This window comes from Chiloscyllium punctatum, chromosome 45 (genome assembly GCF_047496795.1).
Source record: "Chiloscyllium punctatum isolate Juve2018m chromosome 45, sChiPun1.3, whole genome shotgun sequence".
NCBI classification, from domain to species: Eukaryota; Metazoa; Chordata; class Chondrichthyes; order Orectolobiformes; family Hemiscylliidae; genus Chiloscyllium; species Chiloscyllium punctatum.
In genome coordinates this window covers 27814052-27838573 of record NC_092783.1, presented here as the reverse complement: position 1 = coordinate 27838573, position 24522 = coordinate 27814052, and the positions used below count along the sequence as shown (strand labels likewise).

Genomic DNA, 24522 nt, shown 5'->3' with positions numbered 1-24522 from the left:
CCATCATCACTCATCACTTACATAAATGAGTTAGCTGAGAATTTAGGAGGAATGGTTAGTAAATTAGCAGATGATATCAAGATTGGTGGTATAGTGGATAGTGAAGGATGTTATCTGGGAATGCAGTGAGATCTGGGTCAATGGGCTGAAGAATGGCAAATGAAGTTTAATTTAGATAAGTGCAAGGTATGCATTTTGGTAAAACAAACCAGGGCAGGACTTACACAGTCAATGGTAGGGCCCTGGGAAGTGTTATAGAACAGAGATCTAGGGGTACAAGCTCATAGATCCTTGAAAATTGAGTCACAGGTAGACAGAGTGGTGAAGATATCTAGCTTTCATCACTCAGGGCATTGAGTATAAGAGATGGGATGTGTTGTTGCAGCTGTACAAGACATTGGTGAGGCCAGATTTGGAGTACTGCGTGCATTTCTGATCATCCTACTATAGCAAGGATATTATTAACCTAGAAAGAGTGTACAGAAGATTTACTAGGATGCTACATGGATTGGCAGGTTTGAGTTATATTGGATAGCCTGGGATGTTTTACCCTGGAGCGTAGGAGAGTGAGGGCTGAACTTCTTGAGGTATATAAAGTCATGTGAGGTATAGATGATGTAGCTAGTGGATAGCTTTTCCCCATGGTAGGGGAGTCTAAAACTAGAGGGCATACGTTTAGGTGAGAGGAGGGAGTTATATAAAGGTCCAGAGGGGCAATTATTTTCAGAGGGTGGTGAGTGACTGGAATGGGCTGCGAGAAGTGGTAGTGGAAGCGAGTACAATTTTGTCATTTAAGAAACATTTAGACAGGTACATGGATGGGATAGGGATGGAGAGATATAGTCCAAACGCACACAAATGGTACTAGTTTAAATTGTGAAAACTGGGCACATGGGCAAGATGGGCTGAAGGGCCTGTTTTCCTGCAGTAGACCTCCATGATTATGGTGAGAATACAGAGGTAAGGCAGAGAATCAGCTTTCATCCTACTGAACAGCAGACAAGATTTAATTCAGAATTACAGAAATGTTATGGCGCAGAAGGCCATTCGACCTTTTGTGTTTGCACCAACTCCCTGAATGGATGTGACAACTTAGTGCCCTCTCCCATCTTTCTCTGTACTCTTGCATATTCATAATTTTAGATTAGATTACTAGATTAGATTAGATTAGATTACTTACAGTGTGGAAACAGGTCCTTCGGCCCAACAAGTCCACACCAACCCGCCGAAGCGCAACCCACCCATTCCCCTATATTTACCCCTTTACCTAACACTATGAGCAATTTAGCATGGCCAATTCACCTGACCTGCACATCTTTGGACTGTGGGAGGAAACCGGAGCACCCGGAGGAAACCCACGCAGACACGGGGAGAATGTGCAAACTCCACACAGTCAGTCGCCTGAGGTGGGAATTGAACTCAGGTCTCAGGCGCTGTGAGGCAGCAGTGCTAACCACTGTGCCACCGTGCCGCCCCAAATTAATCATCTAATACTCACTTGGGTGCCTCAGTTTAACCTGGCTCCACCATACTTCCAGACATGCTTTACTTGTTGTGCGAATGTCTGGTTATAATCTCTAATCACATGAATAAAATAATAAGAAATATACAGCAGATCCATGGGGTGGGGAAGAGATACAGAGATAGAGGTCTTCCTCATATTCTTTCAGCACATTTTGTCAATTTCAGGTTTACAGATGTTTGCAGTGGAATTTGTTAATCTGATGAATAAATTGTCACAATTCGTTCTTTGCTACTTCACAAAAGGTTTACTTTCTCATGAGAAAAGCACTTCTCATATCTAGTCAATCAATCAATCAGCAACAGTTACCTACAAAGACAGACTCTTGAAAATGCCACCGTCGTCTTAGATTATGAACGAAACACAGCAAGTAGAATGAAGCACTTTTTATAATAAGTTTTCAAATAGGAACTATATAAACACATGACAGATAAGAAACTGTTGGCCTTTCAGGGAAAAAATAGGGCTGCTAATGGGTATGCAGCTGAAGAGTCTCCTTCTGTCCTGCACCACCCATTTTCCACACTGGAGAGAGTGCACAATGTAAAGGTCTGAATGCAATCACCATGTTTAAAATGTCAGAGTATTACTTACAGTATCCATTAAAATCCTTTTCTGAAAGAGGGCCATCTCCTTGCGAAGTTCACTCTGTACAGCCGACTGTTGTTCTGTGTGACTCTTTTCCAATTCCTCTAAATTCTGAGAGGAATAAGAAAGGCCTTACAATTTCATCATCCATAACATGGCACAAACTGTGGAATAATCATTCATCAATCAGTACAGAATAGACTGCACATGGCTCAACAACTAACAGAACATATCAACTTGGAACTTGATGAGTTTCCACATCTGCAGTTGTCTGTTTACATAAGAAATATCTGCAAGGCATATGGTTAGCCAGCAGTGGAACAATCTATAATTCCCATCCCCAACCCAACTTTTGGATAGTTTATTCATTTATAGGCACAATGCAACCAAAAACTGACCATGTAGAACTTTTGAACAATTAATATTTTCATAACAACAATTGTTGTATGAGCCTCCACAATGGCTCAGTGAGTGTTCCAGATAAAGGCAAGTCCCAAATTCCTCCCCAAGCTGCACCGATTCTCTTATTTAAATTCAAATTCAGACAATCAGTTTAAATTATGCCCCAGAAACCAAAATCCAATTGAATTTGGTGTTTTGATGACATCAAACCAATGAAATGATCTGATGTTTTAGGATATAAAACTGGACATTTTGAATAGCCAAAGGGAGAACAGCAAAGAGCAGCCAAGCCAAGTACTAACTGGCTGCCAGCAGAATAGCTTGCTGAAAGGTACCTGTCCAAAAGAAACTTGTGTAGCGGAATACTGAAGCAACCTAGAGAAATCTACAGAGAAAGTTCAACATCTGAAGATGATAACTGGTTTAGAAACTGATTTGCCATAAATTTAAGAGGGAAATATTGGACCAGTATTGTAGAGTGGGAGGTAAAAGATAGGTTTAAGAGAAAGGAGCTTTAAACAGATGTTGTTTTAATGATCTCTTCTGATTTAAAGAACAAAATTGTTCATAGTGAGATCTGGGATAGCTCTTTTCCTCTTGAAATTTAACAGATTATGGCGTGAGGTGAGTTTCTCTGTGTGTCGGTTTTAAATTAGCAAAGGGGTTTACCACATGTTGTAACAGTATAAACATTGATGTGGTATTATACAAAATAATTACCAATGTTTCAGCAAACATTTCCGAGTCACCCAATTTTTCAATGTTTACCTTCAGAAACTGGTCATATAGCTGCTTAATACTTTTCAGCCTTTGTCCCTGGACTACTCTCATCTGTTGGAAAAGCTTCTGTTGCTGCCGAAAAAGGTTCTGTAGAAGAAACAATTGGAACGGGCCTTTATTCAGTTTTATCTCCTCTCAATGTCCTTTTCCCTCTCTTACAAAGCAATATGTTCTGAGCTTCCGTTCAGTGCTATACCTACCTCTGAGACCACCTTGTGATAGAGTACCTAGCTCTGGGACATTGTTTGTCAGAAGTCCACATTGGAACCAATGACATAGGAAGGGAAAAGGTTGAGATTCTGAAGGGAGATTACAGGGAGTTAGGCAGAAATTCAAAAAGGAGGTCCTTGAGTGTAGTAATATCTGGATTACTCCCGATGCTATGAGCTAGTGAGGGTAGGAATAGGAGGATAGAACAGATGAATGTATGGCTGAGGAGCTGGTGTATGGGAGAATGATTCACATTTTTCGATCATTGGAATCTCTTTTGGGGTAGAAGTGACCTGTACAAGAAGGATGGATTGCACCTAAATTGGAAGGGGACTAATATACTGGCAGGGAAATTTGCTAGAGCTGCTCAGAAGAATTTAAACTAGTAAAGTGGGGGGGTGGGACCCAGGGAGATAGTGAGGAAAGAGATCAATCTGAGACTGGTACAGTTGAGAACAGAGACTAGTCAAACAGTCAGAGCAGACAGGGACAAGGTAGGACTAATAAATTAAACTGCATTTATTTCAATGCAAGGGGCCTAACAGGGAAGGCAGATGAATTCAGGAAATGGTTAGGAATATGGGACTGGGATATCATAGCAATTACAGAAACATGGCTCAGGGATGGGCAGGACTGGCAGCTTAATGTTCCAGGATACAAATGCTACAGGAAGGATAGAAAAGGAGGCAAGAGAGAAGATATTCCTAGAAATGCGTCCAGGGAAGTTATTTGGGTGGAACTGAGAAATAAGAAAGGGATAATCACCTTATTGGGATTGTATTATAGACCCCCTAATAGTCAGAGGGAAATTGAGAAACAAACCTGTAAGGAGATCTCAGCTATCTGTAAGAATAATAGGGTGGTTATGGTAGGGGATTTTAACTTTCCAAACATAGACTGGGACTGCCATAGTGTTAAAGGTTTAGATGGAGAAGAATTTGTTAAGTGTGTACAAGACAGCTTTCTGATTCAGTATGTGGATGTACCTACTAGAGAAGTTGACCTACTCTTGGGAAATAAGGCAGGACAGGTAACTGAGATGTCAGTGGGGAGCACTTTGGGGCCAGCAACCATAATTCTATTAGATTTAAAATAGTGATGGAAAAGGATAGACCAGATCTAAAAGTTGAAGTTCTAAATTGGAGAAAGGCCAATTTTGATGGTATTAGGCAAGAACTTTCAAAAGCTGATTGGGGGCAGATGTTCGTAGGTAAAGGGACGGCTGGAAAATGGGAAGCCTTCAGAAATGAGATAATAAGAATCCAGAGAAAGTATATTCCTGTCAGGGTGAAAGGAAAGGCTGGTAGGTATAGGGAATGCTGGATGAAATTGAGGGTTTGGTTAAGAAAAAGAAGGAAGCATATATGAGGTAGAGACAGGATAGACCGAGTGAATCCTTAGAGTATAAAGGAAGTAGGAGTATACTTAAGAAGGAAATCAGGAGGGCAAAAAGGGGAGATGAGATAGCTTTGGCAAATAGAATTAAGGAGAATCCAAAGGGTTTTAACAAATACATTAAGGACCAAAGGATAACTAGGGAGAGAATAGGGCCCCTCAAAGATCAGCAAGGCAGTCTTTGTGTGCAACGCAGAAAATGGGGGAGATACTAAATGAGTATTTTGCATCAGTATTTACTGTGGAAAAGGATATGGAAGATATAAACTGTAGGGAAATAGATGGTGACATCTTGCAAAATTTTCAGATTACAGAGGAAGAAGTGCTGGATGTCTTGAAACGGGTAAAGGTGGATAAATCCCCAGGACCTGATCAGGTGTACCTGAGAACTCTGTGGGAAGCTAAAAAATTGATTGCTGAGATATTTGTATCATCGATAGTCACAGGTGAGGTGCTGGAAGACTGGAGGTTGGCAAACGTGGTGCTACTGTTTAAGAACGGTGGTAAGGACAAACCAGGGAACTATAGACCAGTGAGCCTGACCTCGGTGGTGGGCAAGTCATTGGAGGGAATCCTGAGGGACAGGGTGTGGATGAATTTGGAAAGGCAACGACTGATTAGGGATAGTCAACATGGCTTTGTGCGTGGGAAATCATGTCTCACAAACTTGATTGAGTTTTTTTGAAGAAGCAACAAAGAGGATTGATGAGGGCAGAGCGGTAGATGTGATCTATATGGACTTACTAAGGTATTTGACAAGGTTCCCCACGGAAGACTGATTAGCAAGTTTAGATCTCAGGGAATACAGGGAGAACTTGCCATTTGGATACAGAACTGCCTCAAAGGTAGAAGACAGAGGGTGGTGGTGGAGGGTTGTTTTTCAGACTGGAGGCCTGTGACCAGTGGAGTGCCACAAGGATCAGTGCTGGGTCCTCTACTTTTTGTCATTTACATAAATGATTTGAATGTGAGCATAAGAGGTACAGTTAGTAAGTTTGCAGATGACACCAAAATTAGAGGTGTAGTGGACAGCGAGGAGGGTTATCTCAGATTACAACCGGATCTTGATCAGATGGGTCAATGGGCTGAGAAGTGGCAGATGGATTTTAATTCTGATAAATGCGAGGTGCTGCATTTTGGGAAAGCAAACCTTAGCAGGACTTATACACTTAATGGTAAGGTCCTAGGGAGTGTTGCTGAACAAAGAGACCTTGGAGTGCAGGTTCATACCTCCTTGAAAGTGGAGTCGCAGGTAAATAGGATAGTGAAGAAGGCGTTTAGTATGCTTTCTTTTATTGGTCAGAGTATTGAGTACAGGAGTTGAGAGATCATGTTGCGGTTGTACAGGACATTGGTTAGGCCACTGTTGGAATATTGCGTGCAATTCTGGTCTCCTTCCTATCGCAAAGATGTTGTGAAACTTCAAAGGGTTCAGAAAAGATTTACAAGGATGTTGCCAGGGTTGGAGGATTTGAGCTATAGAGAGAGGCTGAACAGGCTGGGGCTGTTTTCCCTGGAGCATCAGAGGCTGAGGGGTGACCTTATAGAGGTTTACAAAATTATGAGGGGCATATATAGGATAAATAGACAAAATCTTTTCCCTGGGGTCTAGAACTAGAGGGCATAGGTTTAGGGTGAGAGGGGAAAGATATAAAAGAGACCTATGGGGCAACCTTTTCACGCAGAAGGTGGTACGTGTATGGAATGAGCTGCCAGAGGAAGTGGTGGAGGCTGGTACAATTGCAACATTTAAGAGGCATTTGGATGGGTATATGAATGGGAAAGGTTTGGAGGGATATGGGCCAGGTGCTGGCAGGTGAGACTAGATTGGGTTGGGATATCTGGTCGGCGTGGACAGGTTGGTCCAAAGGGTCTATTTCCATGCTGTACATCTCTATAACACCAGCCCACTGCAGACGCTTCATTCATTCCACATATCTGTGTAGTGCTGTTATTCATTGTCATATGTTATGGTATTTCAAGTGCTCATCCAAATAACTTTTAAAGGTTATAAGGTTTCTGGCCTCAACTATCTTTCCAGGCACTGCATTCCAGATTCCCACCACCCTCTGAGTGAAGAAGCTTTTTCTCAAATTCCCTCTGAATCTCCTACCGTTACCCTAAAACCATGCCCCCTCGTGATTGACTCCTGAACCAAGGGGAACAGTTGCTCTCTGATAGGTAACCTCAGATATTTATAAAATCATGGGGGGCATGGATAGGGTAAATAGACAAGGGCTCTTCTCCAGAGTGGGGAATGCAACGACTAGAGAGCATAGGTGAAAGTTGAGAGAGGAAAGATTTAAAAGGGATCGAAGGTGCAATGTTTTCATATAGAGGGTGGTGCATGTATGGAATGAACTGCCAGAGGAAATGGTGGAGGCTGGTACAATTACAACATCTAAAATGTATGTGGATGGGTATATGAACAGGAAGGGTTTAGAGGGATATGGGCCAAATGCTGGCAATGGGACTAGATTTATTTAGGAAAACTGGTTGACATGGACAGGTTGGACCAAAAGGTCTGTTTCCGTGCTTTATATCACTTTGACTTTATATCTCTAAGACTCTACTCACCCTGTCCATACCCCTAATAATGTTATACACCTCAATCATGTTACCCCTCAGTCTTCCTGCTCTAAAGAAAACAATTCAAGCCTATGTACTTTCTCCTTATAACTCAATTGCTCCATCCTAAACACATCCTGGTGAACCTCCTCTGTTTCCCCTCTAGTGCTATTACATCTTCCTGTAGTGAATTGACCAGAACTGCATTAGTACTCCAGCTGGGGCCTGACCAACACTCTGTATAACTCCAACACTACCTCCTTGCTCTTACACTCAATGCCATGACTGATGAAGTGTCCCATATGCCTTATTAACTATCCTATTCTCATACTCTGCGGACTTCAGAAATCAGTGAATAATTTCCCTAAGACCCCTCTGTTCCTGTATCCAGTGTCCTGCTATTCATTAAATTCTCCCTCATCTTGTTTCTTCTTCCAAAGTGCATCACCTCGCACTTACCAGGGTTAAATACCATCTGTCACTGCTCTGCCCATCTGACTAACCCATTTCTATTTTCCTGTAACCTACAACCATCTTCTTCACTATTAAACACCTTACTAATCTTGGTGTTGTTTGCAACCCACTAAACATTGCTCTCACATTTTTATCTATGTCATTTATGTATATAACAAACAATCAGGGTCCCAGATGCTTATGGTACACTGGTCTCCAGTCACTTGAATAACCTTCTACCACTACCCTTTGTTTCCTATTACTAAGCCAATTTCTGATCCATCTCTCCAAACTTCCCTCAATTCCATCTGCTTTAACCTTCTCAATCTTCCATGTGGTACGTTGTCATATAAACTACATCAATTGAACACATTTGATCAAATTTTCGAGAAATTCTCTGACAAAGTCATGCTGACTATCCCTAATTAACCCATGTTTTCTGAAATAGATTTTAATCATCCTCTTGAGAATTTTCTCCAATAGTTTCCCTATCATTGACTTTATAAGGAAACATCTCAGGTGACTGACTGTGTGGAGTTTGCACATTCTCCCCGTGTCTGCGTGGGTTTCCTCCGGGTGCTCCGGTTTCCTCCCACAGTCCAAAGATGTGCAGGTTAGGTGAATTGGCCATGCTAAATTGCCCGTAGTGTTAGGTAAGGGGTAGATGTAGGGGTATGGGTGGGTTGCGCTTCGGCGGGGCGGTGTGGACTTGTTGGGCCGAAGGGCCTGTTTCCACACTGTAAGTAATCTAATCTAATCTAATCTCTAAAATATCACCCATGGCTCCACCATGTCATTGCACAGTGAATACTATAATTTAAATAAAACCTTACCACACAAGCATTTCAGATCACTTCACTTTATGAGCCTACAATCATTTCGAGTTGTGTCATACAGTGATCATTTGATGAACAACTTCAAAGAGTCACAGTCATCAGTTATTTGATTCTGATCAAGTAGATTGGGTGAAGAATGTTTTGCACAACACTAAATAACTTTCCTTTATTCATTCACAGGATGAGGGTGTCACTGGCTAGGCAAAGTTAAAAATCACACAACACCAGGTTATAGTCCAACAGGTTTAATTGGAAGCACACTAGCTTTCGGAGCGACACTCCTTCATCAGGTGATAGTGGAGGGCTCGATCGTAACACAGAATTTATAGCAAAAATTGCCGTGGGTTCACATGTAGAGCAGACCAGGTAAGAATGAAAGTTTCCTTCCCTAAAGAACTTTAGTGAACCAGATTGGTTTTTCTGACAATAAACAAGGGATTCATTAGACTCTTCAAGTCCAGATATTCATTGAATTCAAATTCCACTACCTGCTGTGGCAAGATGTGAACTTGGGTCCCCAGAATATTACCTGTGTCCCTGGATTGGCAGTCCAGCGATAAGACCACTCCCATAAAGCCATTCCCATATACCGGGTTCCCCATACCCTCATGGCACATCTCTGATTATTTTATATATGGTTCTGCTCTTCAATGCATTTGTTCAGAGTAATTCAATTGCTAGGATACTTTGTGAGCAGGGACAGGCACCCTGGACTGGACCAGTGTGCACGTCAGGGATTCTCACTTTGCAGGGTAAGTGAAGGGTAGACATTTTAGGCCTAAGGAAATTTACAAGATCTCCCAGTGCTGTAGCACATAGGGGCAGCTAATTAACTAAACTGATTAAAGCAAGTTCTTGTAGCAGGATTGGCCTTAAAGGTGTAAAAGCAAGGGCTAAAGTGTTCCCAGCATGGAGTGCAAACTACAGAGAGTGAAAACACGGCAAGCAGGGGAGAAAGGTATTCTTGTTCTGGCCATTTTTGAGCGGGGCTGCCTTGTAGTCAAAAGGGTTATAGGTATGTCTAAGGTGCAGGCCTAGGTGAATAATGGGCTTTCTGCTCCCTGCCATCCACAACAAGGTAAGGTCAAGGAAAGACCTTTCCTTTAACCTATGTCTGCTTGTTGTTAAGAGGGCAGAGATGGCAATCAGTCGAGTGGTATTCGTCTTCTGTAAGATGTGGGCAGTCAGGAGCAGTTGAGTGTTCCTGACGCCTAGGTCTGCAGAAAGTGTGTCTAGATGCGGCTCCCCTCAGACCACATGGATCGACTGGAGCAGCAACTGAATGCATTGAGGAGCACACGAGAGGTACAGCAAGATAGCCACACTGCAGGTTCAGTGTGGGAGATGGGTAAGCGCAAGGACAGTGGACAGGTAGTGCAGGAGTGTCCTATGGCTATCTCCCACTCAAACAAGTTTTGGATACTGTTGGGGAAGATTGTTTCTCAGAAGAAAATAGTAGCAGGAGTCTTTGGTACCATGACAGGATCTGCTGTGAACCAGAATATGGCAAAGTCCATATCCTAGTCAGCAGCATAGACAGGCATTTCTGTGGCTGTGAGTAAGATACCAGAATGATACGTTATCTCATGATGCCAGGGTCAAGAATGTCTGAGTGGTTGCAGTAATTTCTCAAAGGGGAGAACGAGTAAGCAGAGGTCATTGCACATATTGGTACCAACAGCATGGGGAGAAAAAGGGATGAGGGCATGCAGAGTGAATATTGGGAGAAAGGTAGTAGTTAAGAAAAAAACAGGACTTCCAGGGTAGTAATCTTGGATTACTCCCAGGGTGACATGCTAATGAGAGTATGAATAGGAGAACAGGCCAGATGAATGCATGGCTGAGGAGCTGGTGCAGGCAGCAGAGATTCAGATTTTTAGATCATTGGGATGTCTTCTGGGGCAGATGTGGCCTGTACATGAGGGATGGGTTGGATGTGAACTGGAGGGGAAACAAGGTACTGAAGTGGAGATTTGCTACAGTTACTCAGTAGTCTTTAAATTAGTCTGACAGTGGTCAGACCCTAAACAGTAGTGAGACAAAACAGAAGATTGACGCTGGTACAGAAGTTAAAGGGAGCAAGTTAAATACATAAGGCAGGCAAGAGCATGGCAGAGACCAAGGGAAGACTGATGAATGAAACTGCATTTCAATGCAAGAGGCCTGACAGGTAAAGCATATGAACACAGGGCATAGATGGGAACTTGGGGATGGGATAAATTAGCTAATCCAGAAATATAGCTGAGGAAAGGACAGACTGGCAACTCACAGTTCAGGGATGCAGATGCCATAGGAAGGATGAAGGGGAGACACGAGAGGAGGAGGAGTTGCTCAGGGAAAATATCATGGCTGTACTTAGAGAGGATATTCCTGAGGGATCGTCCAATAAAGTTGTATGGGTGGAACTGACAAATAAGAAGGGGGATGATCACTTCGATGGGAGTGTACCACAGGCGCCCCAATAGTCAATGGGAAATCGAGGAGCGAATATGTAGGGAGATCGTAGATAGTTGTAAGATGGAGACGAAGACGCTGGGGAAATGGATGAAGTCCTTACAGGAAGCAGAGGTAACTATCGGAATTGGTGGGTTTGTAGGGGATATTGGTGGCTAGCCAATCCCAAGAAATGGAAACAGAGATGGCAAGAAGGGAAAGGAGGAGTCAGCGATAGACCAGGTGAAGGTGAGAGCTGGGTGGAAATTGGATACAAAATTGATAAAAGTTTACAATTCTGAATGAGAAGGGAGCAGCACCAATGATTTCATCCATGATTCATGTTGGGGCAGAGAGAGGGGTGGGGGTGGGGGGAAGGGAGAGGGAGCATAGAGGGAAGACCAGGGAGGTGGAAGGGAACGAAGAGGGCATGGAGGGATGGGAGACAGGAAAGGAAGGGGAGAGAGGTGGGGAATGAAGGGAGGGAAGGGGGGAGGTGGAGCAGATGGAGGGTTGGGGGGAGAAAAGATGGGAGATACTGGGGGAATGGGAAGGGGGAAAGAGGGTGGGGCAGAGATGAAGGGGAAAGGGGGGAGGTGAGAAGGAGGGGGAGTGTATGGCATATGGAAGGACAGCAAAAACAGGGTAGGCAGAGGGTAGGGGACAGGGAATGTGGGAGAAAGGGTGGGAGGGAGGAGGGGAGATAGAGGAAAAGAGGAAAGGATAGAGACGGGGGAGAGAGGGAGGTGTGGGTCAGGAAGCAGGACAGAAAAGGGTGTGGGGAAAGGAGATGGGAGAGAGAAGAAGGAAAGTCAGGGGGAAGGTGTGGGCGGGAGTTGTCAGTAGCCCTCAACTTGTATTCATCTGTGAGGGATTGGACTTAAGCAAGGGAGTGGCCACGAAATGCCATACTCAACAAAAAAACAGAATATTACAACACAGGAACAGGCCCTTCGGCCCTCCAAGCCTGTGCCGATCCAGATCCTCTATCTAAACCTGTCACCTATTTTCTTAGGGTCTGTATCGCTCTGCTCCCTGGCCATTCACGTATCTGTCTAGGTACATTTTAAATGATGCTATCATGCCCGCCTCTACCACCTCCACTGGCAACCCATTCCAGGCACCCACCACCCTCTGTGTAAAGAACTTTCCAAGCATTATCTCCCCTCAACTTTTCCCCTCTCACTTTGAACTTGTGACCCCTAGTAATTCAGTCCCCAACTTTGGGGAAAAAAGCTTCTTGCGATCCACTCTGTCTATACTCCTCATGATTTTGTAGACCTCAATCAGGTTCCCTCCTCAACCTCCATCTTTCTAATGAAATTAATCCTAATCTACTCAACATCTCTTCATAGCTAGCGTCCTCCATGCCAGGCAACATTCTGGTGAACCTCCTCTGCACCCTTTTCAAAGCATCCACATTGTTTTGGTAACGTGGCAACCAGAACTGTACGCAGTATTCTAAATGTGGCCGAATGAACCACTCTGTGCCTTGCTTTCAAACTCCATGCAATCATTCTCCTCGAAACTCCCACCCTGCCAGATGCCCCCAAGTATCATATCCTAAATGTCCTTTTCATGGCCTGCAGGTTTCGCTCCTGTAACCCCTCCCATTTTCAGTCTGACAAAGCCCAGCCCACAGAACCAGACTGTATCTCTATGTGGCCAAAAAGCTCTCCTTGCCAAAAAGCATAGCTATGGAAATTTGCAGACGATACAAAGATTGGTGGAGTTGTGGATAGTGAGGAGGGCTGTTGTCTGCTACAAAGGGACTTAGATATGATGCAGAGCTGGGCTGAGGAGTGGCAGATGGAGTTCAACCCTGTCAAGTGTGAGGTTGTCCATTTTGGAAGGACAAATAAGAATGTGGAATACAGGGTTAACGGTAGGGTTCTTAGTAAGGTGGAGGAGCAGAGGGATCTTGGGGTCTATGTTCATGGATCTTTGAAAGTTGCCACTCAAGTGGATAGAGCTTGTAAGAAGGCCTATGGTGTATTAGCGTTCATTAGCAGAGGGATTGAATTCAAGAGTCGTGAGGTGATGTTGCAGCTGTACAGGACCTTGGTAAGGCCACATTTGGAGTACTGTGTGCAGTTCTGGTAGCCTCACTTTAGGAACAATGTGGAAGCTTTGGAGAGGGTGCAGAGGAGATTTACCAGGATGTTGCCTGGAATGGAGAATAGGTCGGAAGAGGATAGATTGAGAGTGCTAGGCCTTTTCTCATTGGAACGGCGAAGGATGAGGGGTGACTTGACAGAGGTTTATAAGATGATCAGAGGAATAGATAGAGTAGACAGTCAGAGACTTTTTCCCCGGGTACAACAGAGTGTTACAAGGGGACATAAATTTAAGGTGAAGGGTGGAAGGTATAGGGGGGATGTCAGGGGTAGGTTCTTTACCCAGAGAGTGGTGGGGGCATGGAATGCGCTGCCTGTGGGAGTGGCAAAGTCAGAATCATTGGTGACCTTTAAGCGGCAATTGGATAGGTACATGGATAGGTGCTTAAGCTAGGACAAATGTTCAGCACAACATCGTGGGCTGAAGGGCCTGTTCTGTGCTGTATTGTTCCATGTTCTATGTTCTAAAACTAGAAGCAAGAACCAACTTAAAACTAGAATAAAGCTCTTACAAAAGTGCAGATAAAGTACAGATCACAACAAATTGGAGGAGGCGATGGTCTACTGGTATTATGACTAGACGATTAATCTAGAGACCTAGATAATGTTCCGGGACCCAGGTTCGAATTGGTGGAATTTAAAAGCAATAAAAATCTGGAATTGATAACAACCATAAAACCTCTGCTGATTGTCATTAAAAAATTCATCTGTTTCGTTATGTCCTTTAGGGAAGGAAACAGCCACCCTTATCTGGTCTGGCCTACATGTGACTCCTGACCCACAGCAATATGGTTGACTCTTACTGCCCTCTGGACAAACAATGGTCAGTGACACTCCCATCCCATGAATGAATAAAAAATGCAAAAGATAACAGGAACAGCAAAGGATGACTGAAAACAGTCCAAAATCACCACAAAAATAAACTTCCAAGGGACATCAGAATCAATTCAAAACAGAAGTTACAATTACACGAGGAAGTAGAGTCATCAGGAGAAATGTGGGTTGCTTAAAAACTGACGATGGTATTGTAAGGTAGACAAGAAAATGCTGGAGATATTGGATCATATTTTTCATCAGAACGCGCGGTAAACAAAGCTGAGAGCATGCCAGAAATCTCAAGAAAACTAAGACTGAAGTATGAATAGGCACCCACCAAAATTAGCTTTATCAAAAGAAAAAAGTCAATAGTAACACGTAATAGTGACAAATTTACAGAACTAGATGTAAGTAAATACATGAGAACATTGCAGATACCTTAACTATAATCTTCAAAGGTCTCTCAATTTGATAACCATATCTTCAGATCAGAAAATTACACTTATCACTGCTAATTAAGAAAGGTGAGAAAGGGTAACCGAGGAATTACAGATCAGTTATCTTAAAATCAGTTGCTGGGAAACCACTAAAGTCTACATTAAGAATATGGCAAATTCTCAGCTAATCAGTGTGAGACAGCATGAATTTGTAATATTTTAAATATCAGACTAAATTTTTTTTAAGTGGTGACTCAAGTAGTTGACAGGGGAATACATACAGTTATTACGTACATGGATGTCCAGGAATCAGAGAAGATGTGTTACAAGGCAGAATGAGTGTCTGCAAGTTCTCCAAATAAGCACCTTGACTTAGTGCCATTGTAAAGACTGTATTTTTGATTATGAACTGAAATGGGAAAAGGACTGTTTCAAAAAACAATGATCGTGGAAGAGATTGCTGCACTGAAAAAACTACCAGCACCGTTGAAAGTGCTGCTCACACTATTGTTTGTTCAAACCAGTGAGGGATGTTTAGTGGCAGACAAGGAGAATGTACAAAAAGGGATTCAACAGGTAGACATCAGTCTCTGGGATTGTGATTAGCTATCAGTGACAATGACTTTCTGCCTGCCTGATTGGCTCCCAGGTGACTGAACAGATTAGGAATGTAAACAAGATAATCAGAAGCCTTTGGAATCTGGAACGGAAGGTGCTGTCTTGGTCTCTGCAGTAAGAAACATCTGAAGCCTGAAGAAAACCAGTTTATTTTCCTTCATCAGTTGCTGCAAGCTGTTGTTTTCAAACAATATGTCAGAGACCTTAAATATTGCGAGCCAGTTGCTTTTTGTAGTAACTGGTGAACAGCAAGTCTTGGCAAGCCAAAAACGCCATCCCTGCAAACCCTGAGAACAGGGATCACTGAACTGCCTTCCCAGTTTTCCCTTCAGTCATAACACAAATGATTTTTTATGCCCATTTGTGCGTATTGGGAGAGTTCTAACTATGAGGGTTATATGGGCAGTAGTTTATTATTCTTTACGGTAACTAGAATTGAGTTATTTGCAATGAATAGTATTTCTTATTAAGTACAGAAACGAGTCCCATCCATGCTTTCTGCCAACCTGGTTCTAAAATAGAGGTAAATGGGGAATTTTGAGTACTCGGAACCATACAGAATACTCGACTGAGGCATAACAAGTACTTTATACAAGTCCGATGTAAAACCCTTTGCTTTTGCATTCTATACTGCTACCAATAAAGCCCAGGATATTATATGGTATGTTAGTTGCTCTTCACCTGTTCCACAACCTTCAATGATCTGTGCTCATATGGAGCCAGGTCCCTCTGCTCCTGCACCACTTATACAATTGTACACCTTATATTGACTGTCCATTTTCTTTCTGTCAAAATGCATCATCCCATAATTATTTGCATTGAACATCATATGCCATCTATCCACCCACTCCACCAACTTTTCTAAGTCCTTCTGACATCTTTACCATGCTTCCAAGTTTTGTATTGTTTGCAAACTTTGTAATTCTCCCCTGCAACCCAGATTTAGATCGTTAATGTATATAAGGAAGAGCAAGGATTCCAAAATTGACCCCTGAAGTACTCCACTATAAACATTCCTTCAGCCACCCCCAAAAAACACAAACCATAATTCCCTATTTCCTATCACCCAGCCAACTTTGCAACACATTGCTGCTGTCCCTTTTATTTCATGAACTACAACTTTCTCACAAGTCTGTTGTGTGGCGTCCCAGTGGGTAGTTCTGAGCATCATTCCTTCGGAAGGCTGTAGTAGCCTTGAAGCAAATGTATTGTTTATTTTCCAGAACAAAATATGGATTGCAAGTACTAATTTACTTGGAAAGATTATGCAAGATAGAATGGTGTTGTCTGGAATTTAAAGGATAAGGGATCATTCTTTATGAAATGAGGGAAAATAGAAACTATTAACTCTGGTTGAAAAGTCTAGGATTGGGAGCATTGTGTACAAATTAGAACTGGGAGTGAAGCTAAAAATCAATTTAATCTTCAGAGGGTGATATAAGTTTGGAACTTTATTCCACAATGACGACTGAACCTAAACTAACTTTTAATCTTAAGAATGATATTGACAAGATATTTGATAATCAAGAGTACTAAATGAATAAGATAAAGAAGAATCTAGAGTTTGGTTACCGAACAACACAATTTCATTTAACGACAAAACAGGGTGCAAAAGCGTGATGGCCTCTTCCTGTTCTTATGCCCCCTCCCCAGGCAATTTAGGCTTATCCCTGTGCTAATATGACAATTGTCTAGCTATCACCATTGTTAACAGCTAATCTGAGAATGCAACTTCTTAAAAAAAGGTTTTGTGATTTACACATGAAAGAAGTGAAACTATCACGGTATTCCAACAGATGAAAGGCTTAATAAACAGTCAGTTTTTCAATGTATAATTTCAGTTACATCACATTGTAAATTTTTGCTATAAATTCTGTGTGTTAGGATTGAGCCCTCCACTATCACCTGATGAAGGAACGACGCTCCGAAAGCTAGTGTGCTTCCAATTAAACCTGCTGGATTATAACCTGGTGTTGTGTGATTTTAAACTAATATGAAGGACAGTGAATGAACAAACTTTGAAACAATTGTGTTAGACAGTGGAGTTCAAACTGTAAAAAGTATCATGCAGAGTTTTGTTCACTTATTTAATCATGAGAGACTCATCAAAAAAACCGAAAGAACTGAGGATGCTGGAAATCAGGAACAAAAATAGAAATTGCTGGAAACTCCAGCAGAGTCGAAAAGGGTGGCACTGGAAAAGCACAGCAGGTCAGGCAGCATCCAAGGTGCAGGCGAACTGATATTTGAGTCTGAAACGTTGATTCTCCTGCTTCTCTAATGCTGCCTGACCTGCTGTGCTTTTCCAGCACCACTCTTTTTGACTCTGACTTATCCAGCATCTGCAGTCCTCACTTTTTCTTGGAAACTCAGCAGGTCTGGTAGCATCTATGGAGAGAAATCAAGTTCGTGTTTTGAGTACATTGACCCTTCTTCAGAACTATCAATTTCTGTTTTTGTTTATTAGCAACTCATGCTGCATTCAGTCCTACATAACATCCGAAATAAATTTTGCTCATACACAGATTGGTAGATTAAACAGAAGATAAAATAATATTATTCAAGACAATGTTTAGACACTTACTTCTATTTTCTCCTCTTGGTCCTTGGCCTTCTGAATGTCTTTCTCCCACTGCTGAAAGATTCCAGTAAACTGCTTACAGTAATCATCAGTCAGCTTTTGTCTACGGAAATAAAAGCACGTAGGAAAAAAGATAATTGCATAGTCAATGTCAGCTACTCAGTGGAAAACAGCATCCATTACTATCAACACCATTCACCATCACCGCATCCATCAGAAGCAATAACAGATCAGGTACTTGTATAAAAATCAGCACCTTCAGAAGAACAAAAAGACTCCAGAAACAGACTAAACTGACAAATCTCATGCTGCACTAGAGCTTTGAAACAATATTTTATTCTGATTAGCAGATACTTGAAAATAGAGGTAATAATTTAGAAATAACTCCGAGGTATTCCCAATTCTTTTTAAAAGGCGAGACAGATGTTATGATGTTGGTACCAGTCGATATTAGCATTCAGACTACCTCCCAGTAATTCTATAGTAGTGCTCCTTACAAGATGCACAAAATTACTTCCTTCAACTAATGTATTTCTGACCTTCAACCTCCAGGCAGGCAATGATGCATTTCTTGTTGGAACATGCATTAGACTAGTACATGTGAACAGTGTCCCCGATTAACATTGATGGTTCACTGTCTTAACACACAGAAATAACACCAATGAAATTAATTAGCAGAACAGTAGCTAATGGACACTTGATTTTTCAAGATTTCAAAACAACAGAAGTTCAACTCCTGCCAAGCTTTTAGCATCTCCTGTGGATTGATTAAAATCTGCTCAGAAGACAGTTTGTAGAGTCTTTACAATTAGCCATAGGTTCAATAGGGAATCAGTTTTCACAATGCCCACCTGATTAATCATTTATTTTTAAACCCAAGGGGACAGATGAAAATACCTGCTTACATGCCAAAAATAAAAAAAATCTAGATGAAGAGATTGTTATAATCTGATACAGGACAGATTAGCTATGCACTTTCTTAAAGCCACGAAATAGCTTTTTCTAAATTATTCAGAAAGAAATTTGCTTTATTGTTGCATGCGATTCCCACGTTTTGAATTCAAAACCAATTGGGGAAAAATGCAATAGTCTTCTCCATAAGAACTATTAGCCAGTTTCCTCAAGACATTGTCTCTGCTACCATCATTAATGTGCAACATATAAAAGTTAGAACTAAGAAAATGGTATTTAATGTATTTCTCTAACTATTCTTAGTTTCTTGCTATCTCTTTCTTCCTGGTATATTAACTAAAAAAAAATGTAATACTGGCTTGATTGGACACTTTGAAGCTTGTTCTGGTGTATCTCCCCAATGTTACATTAGCTTACTCACATTCCCAAGGCTTTCGATTTTATTTTGTATGCATATTTTTATTCATTACATTAATACATACATATCAGTTCCTATTTCTCTATGTTATATTTGTTTGCCATCATCTACCAAACAAACAATTGAAAACCTTTATTGAACCTTTAACGGCATTCTTTGTTTCTGGTGCTCTCTCAATTTAGCATCATTGGTAACTTTGACAGATACTTTCTGAATTCAGATCACTGAAAAAAGATGTTGTAAAACTTGAAAAGGTTCATAAAAGATTTACAAGGATGTTGCCAGGGTTGGAGAGTTTGAGCTATAGGGAGACACCGAATAGTCTGGGTTTATTTTCCCTGCAGCCTCAGAAACTGAGGGGTGACCTTATAGAGGTTTATAAAATCATGATTGTGTAAATAAACGAGGTCATTTTCCCTGGGGTTGGGGAGTGCAAAACTAGAGGGCATAGATTTAGAGTGAGAGGGGAAAGATGTAAAAAGGACCAAAGGGGCAATTCTTTTCATATAGAGGGTGTTGTGTGTGTGCAATGAGTTGCCAGACAGTGGTGGAGGCTAATATAATTACAGCATTTAAAAGCATCTGGATGGGTAAATGATTAGGAAGGATTTTGAGGGATATGGGCCAGATGCTAGCAAATAGGACTGGATTAACTTAGGATATCTGGTTGACTTGGACAAGGTGGACTGAAGGGTCTGTTTCTGTGCTGTACTGTGCTATGACATTATGGATAGGAACCAAAGATCTGTTATTTCAAACTGTAAAAATTTCCTTAAGGCTTAACACTGAGAACTATGAAAAAAATTAAAATGTTTCAATTACATTTTATATAAAGGTGGTTTCTTTGTAGTAAAGAAAATAAATGCAGTACCTAACAGGTTAGTGCCACTGTGAAAAGGCCTACCTGACTCTGATCAGATGAATCATTTAACTCTCAACACAGGAGTGAGATGTTCTTTTCATAAATATAACCTTTATTTCAGGAAGTGTCATACAGTTTCTTTGCCTTACATGTTATTTTGATTAAGAGTGTTTTATTAGAAATGATACCTCCTTCTTTTTCCTTTGCAGCAGTTCAAAGCAAATAAGGCTGAGGCCAGGTGCTAAGGTTTCTACAGCAAACCTCCAGGCAGTGCTCAAATAGGATTTACAGTACTTTCCAAGAGTATCCAATTTCATGTAGAAATGTCATGATCACAAATGTCAGTTCTAAATAACTGCTACTTGCAACACTCTCAAAATTTAGCAACCCCTTACTGTTCAGAGGTAAATTCTATACATGCAAGAACCTGAGATGTTCCTATGTGGTGCTGTTTTGACTTGTATTCATGCTAACTTTATCCTTAGTTAGATAGATTGCAGCTGTGATGGGAGACATACAGTCCATCATTGTGGCATGTCAGTGAAGGAGAGCTGCATTTGTAGTTCCAGTGTACAGATATTAATCAGCACACGACTTCTCTGATTACCTGAACAGAGGTTATGTTCAGTTCACAAGAAGCTTAAATTTGTCAGTGAGATATGGTGTTGTGTTGGGTGTGAGAAAAAAAAATCTGGAATTCATCCAAACCGAAAAAGTATGATCAAATGTTAGTAGATTATACAGGTCATGAGGGTCATAGATAGGATGAATAGCCAAGATCTTTTTCCTAGGGTGGGGGAGTCCAAAACTAGACGGCATGTTTAAGGTGAGAGGGGAAAGGTTTAAAAAAGACCTGACAGGTAACTTCTTCACGCAGAGGGTGGTGCATGTGTGGAACAAGCTGCCAGAGGAAGTGGTGGAGGTGTGTACAGTTTCAACATTTAAAAGGCATCTGGACGGGTATATGAATAGGAGGGGTTTAGAGGATTATGGCCAGATGATGGCAAATGGGACTAGGTCAGATTGGGATGTATGGTCAGCGCACATGAGTTGAACCTAAGGGTCTGTTTCCAAGTTCTATGATTCTACTCTCTGAGGTCTTCGAATAGGTACCTTTACTTGAAATGGTCGTGTACATTTAATATTTCAAACTGAGTTAGTTTACTGAATGGTCCCAGCAGCAAGGCTGGGAATCATACATGCTGGCAGAATATGCAGATCCCTTGTAAACTCAGTTTGAAAGCAAGTGTGAAGCATTTAAATGTCTTCCACCTGTAGCCATGCACAGTTTTCCTTAATAAGCATCACACAAACACTGATACATGAAGCCAGATTAGTGAGCCTACTTTTAATAATGCTGGGACATCAAAAAACGAAAGCAAACCTTTAATATGATGTACATCCTTCATTAGTGGCAAGAGCTTACATGTTTCAGGCTGCAATACAATGTAAGTGTCAGCTCTGACAACAAGAGTGAATTCCAGAGCATTTTGTTCACCCTGGAACATTTCAAAACAAGCCTGAATCAGATCACTCCTGTTGTGATAGCATTCTGACAAGATCCTCAACCCTGATACTGAGCCCAGCCACCCTGTGTAACTAGGACACTCTGCGGTTCTGCATATTCCTCTTCGGCCTTACCTTCTTCCTCTTCCACAACTTACACCTCTTCCTCTGACCAAGTATCTTTCCAGGGCCCATTGTCTTGAAGATCCACACATTAGGCTCATTTATGGAGTGCACAGCAAACCAACATAATAATTCAGACCCTACCACAGATATTTGTGTTTTAAAGGACACCGCCCAACCAGTCAGGCAGTGAAACAACATCTTCAGAAGCCTGATGGATCACTCAGTAGTTGTCCTATCAAGCAGCCTGGTTCAGTTATAGTGCCTCTGTCACAAGCTCTCATAGAAGAGTCAATAGCTATCTTTTCAAAAGATATCCCTTGGCTCCTAGGATTCATTCATGGAGTTTGGGAAATGGAGCAAAAAACAGCAGCTGCTTGGAGCATCAGAGGATGTAGTAGTTATGACATCTGCCAGAATAGCGAGCATGTGCGTGTTGGATGATTTTGATATGGCCACCGACAAATTGAACACTTAGGGAGTAAGAATACTTTCTGAATGTTGATGAATTAACTGATCACTGGATGTTAATGGCTATATCAGAGGAATCAATGATACCTAGTATGGAATAATTCAGTGGCGAAGTCAAAATCAACTCAGTTCCTGAGAGAAACAAACAAAAAGAATGCTGGAAAAACTCAGGTGTGGCAGCGTCTATGGACAGAAAAACAGATTAACGTTTCGAATCTGATATGACTACTACAGCAGGCCATCAGTCAGACTGACATAAAATGTTAATTCTGTTTCTCCATAGGCGCTGTCAGACCTGCTGAGTTTCTCCACCATTCTTTATGTTTGTTTTAGATTTCCAGAAACTGCAGTATTTTGCTCTGGGAAGCTGCATCTATCTAGAATTTAATACACAAGTCAGGTCTGGCAAATAGGGCATCATCTATCATCAAGATGCAGTGTGCAGCAGTTCACGAGATTCCACCAAGATCCGCAATCAATCCTTCGAAGGAGCCAGAAGGGAACCAGTTTAAAACATAGTGAATTTGACAGTTACTGGCAGGCATAGTGAGCAATGCTGTGAACGATGAGGTCTTTAGCACAAATCTCCGTAACAACCTACCTAGAGAACTATACTTTCTTGCAGCAATGATTCTCAGTCATCTCAAGGTAACTCTTTCCTCAGCAATCCAAACATACATCCTATACTGGGGTGAGACGGCTATGTCCTTCCTGCCTGTCAGCCCTCTCCTCTAGCCCCCTGTCTGACAGCTGTGCCCCATTGTGAACTGCTGACTTCTTTGTGTTCACGTTGTTATGATTGCAGATGGTGGTGATACTGAACAAGTCAAATCTTAGAGTGAAACCTGACTTGACAGATCATATGTTTATTTGTAACGTGAAGCTCACAAAAGGCTGCCAAGGTTCTTTGATTAAAAAAAACACAAGTCATTGTACAAAATAAATAATCAAAGATACACATATGAAAATTTAGAAAGATCACAACATAAACCTTTAAAAAAATAGATTCAACTCTTTTCCCAGCAATATCCTTTACAGGAGTAATGTATCACTCCTACATTAACTCTTCAACTTTTTAGTTAACTGACAAGATATATTATGATCCCAACTGATGTTATTAGTGGACAACTCGTATCCCAGTTTAACATCAGGCTTGATAGATTATATTTTGATTTTCTTTATTTGATAAAGTTGTCTTTCACTGAAACACAAACACAGTGTAGATTTAGTTTTAAAAGTAAAAGTTTACCAGATAAAAGAAAAGAAAAAAACAGGTTATTCATGTATAACACAATTTGAAAGGTTCGAAAACATATGGCAAATATACAACTCATCTATCACAAAAACTATCATGAGTTTTCTCTTCTATCAAATCTATAGGTTTAATCTGTTTCTTTCAATTCCCAGCCTTGAGAGTTTGCTTGCCTCTTCCTTGGTCAGTCAATAACTGAGCTTAAGACTTTCTCAACTTTAAATAATTCCTTCAGCATTGTAACAAAACATTCTGGTCTGGAACTTTCATAGTCAAAGAGTCAAACAGTCCTTCCAGCCTAAGCTGGTCCAGGCTGACCAAAATGTCAATCCATGCTAACTCCACTTCCCTGTACTTGGCTCGTATCCTTCTAAACCTTTCCTATCCTTGTATTTGTCCAAATATCTTTTAAATATTGTTAAATGTACATGCCACAACCACTACCACTGACAGCTCATCCCATATGCGTACCATACTCCATGTAAAAATGTTGCCTCTCAGATTCCCTTTTATTCTTACCCTTCTAACCTTAAACTGATTCCCTTTCTATTCCTCGATTCTGCAACCCTGAGAAAAAGACTGAGTGCATTCATCCTATCCATGCCTCTTATGATCTTATACACCTCTATAAGACCCCCTCAGTCTCCTACGCTCTAAAGAAAAATGTCCTAGCTTGTCCAAGCTCTCCCTATAACTCAGACTCTTGAGTCCAGGCAATGTCCTTGTAAATTTCTTTTGCACTCTTTCCAGTTTAATAACATCCTTCCTATAGCAAGACGACCAAAACTGAACACATTACTTCAAGTGCGGCCTCACCAACGTCCTGTACAACGGCAAAAAAAGTCCCAATCTCTATACTCAATGCCCTGACTGATGAAGGACAGTGTGCCAAAAGCCTTCTTCACTGCCCTGTCTACCTGTGACTCCACTTTCTGAGAACCATGCACCTGAGCTCCAAGGTCTCTCTGTTCCACTACACTCCTTAAGGCCCTACATTCACCATAAATCTGCTACCTTGATTTGACTTTGCAAAATGCAAGGCCTCACATTTATCTATATTAAAATTCATTTGCCATTTCTCAGCTGATCAAGGTCGCGCTGCAAATTCTGAGAACCTTCCTCACTGTCCACAATACCGCCTATTTTAGTGTCACCTGCAAACTTACTAATCGTGCCTTGAACATTCTTGTCCAAATCATTGATATAGATAACAAACAGCAAT

General features: G+C 41.4%; 1 protein-coding gene across 5 annotated transcripts in view; it reads right to left on the bottom strand.

The window, feature by feature from the left end:
* sycp3 (synaptonemal complex protein 3) overlaps positions 1-24522 on the bottom strand; it is a 264133-nt gene that overhangs the window by 16667 nt on the left and 222944 nt on the right. For 4 of the 5 annotated variants that reach the window (XM_072563492.1, XM_072563491.1, XM_072563493.1 and 1 more), the window contains exons 6-8: positions 17760-17859; positions 3281-3379; positions 2117-2221 (exon numbers count right to left, since the gene is read on the bottom strand). In XM_072563492.1, coding sequence (XP_072419593.1) covers positions 2117-2221; positions 3281-3379; positions 17760-17859 — 304 coding nt within the window. The remainder of the gene's footprint in view (positions 1-2116; positions 2222-3280; positions 3380-17759; positions 17860-24522) is intronic. The other variant, XM_072563495.1, reaches the window with a different exon arrangement.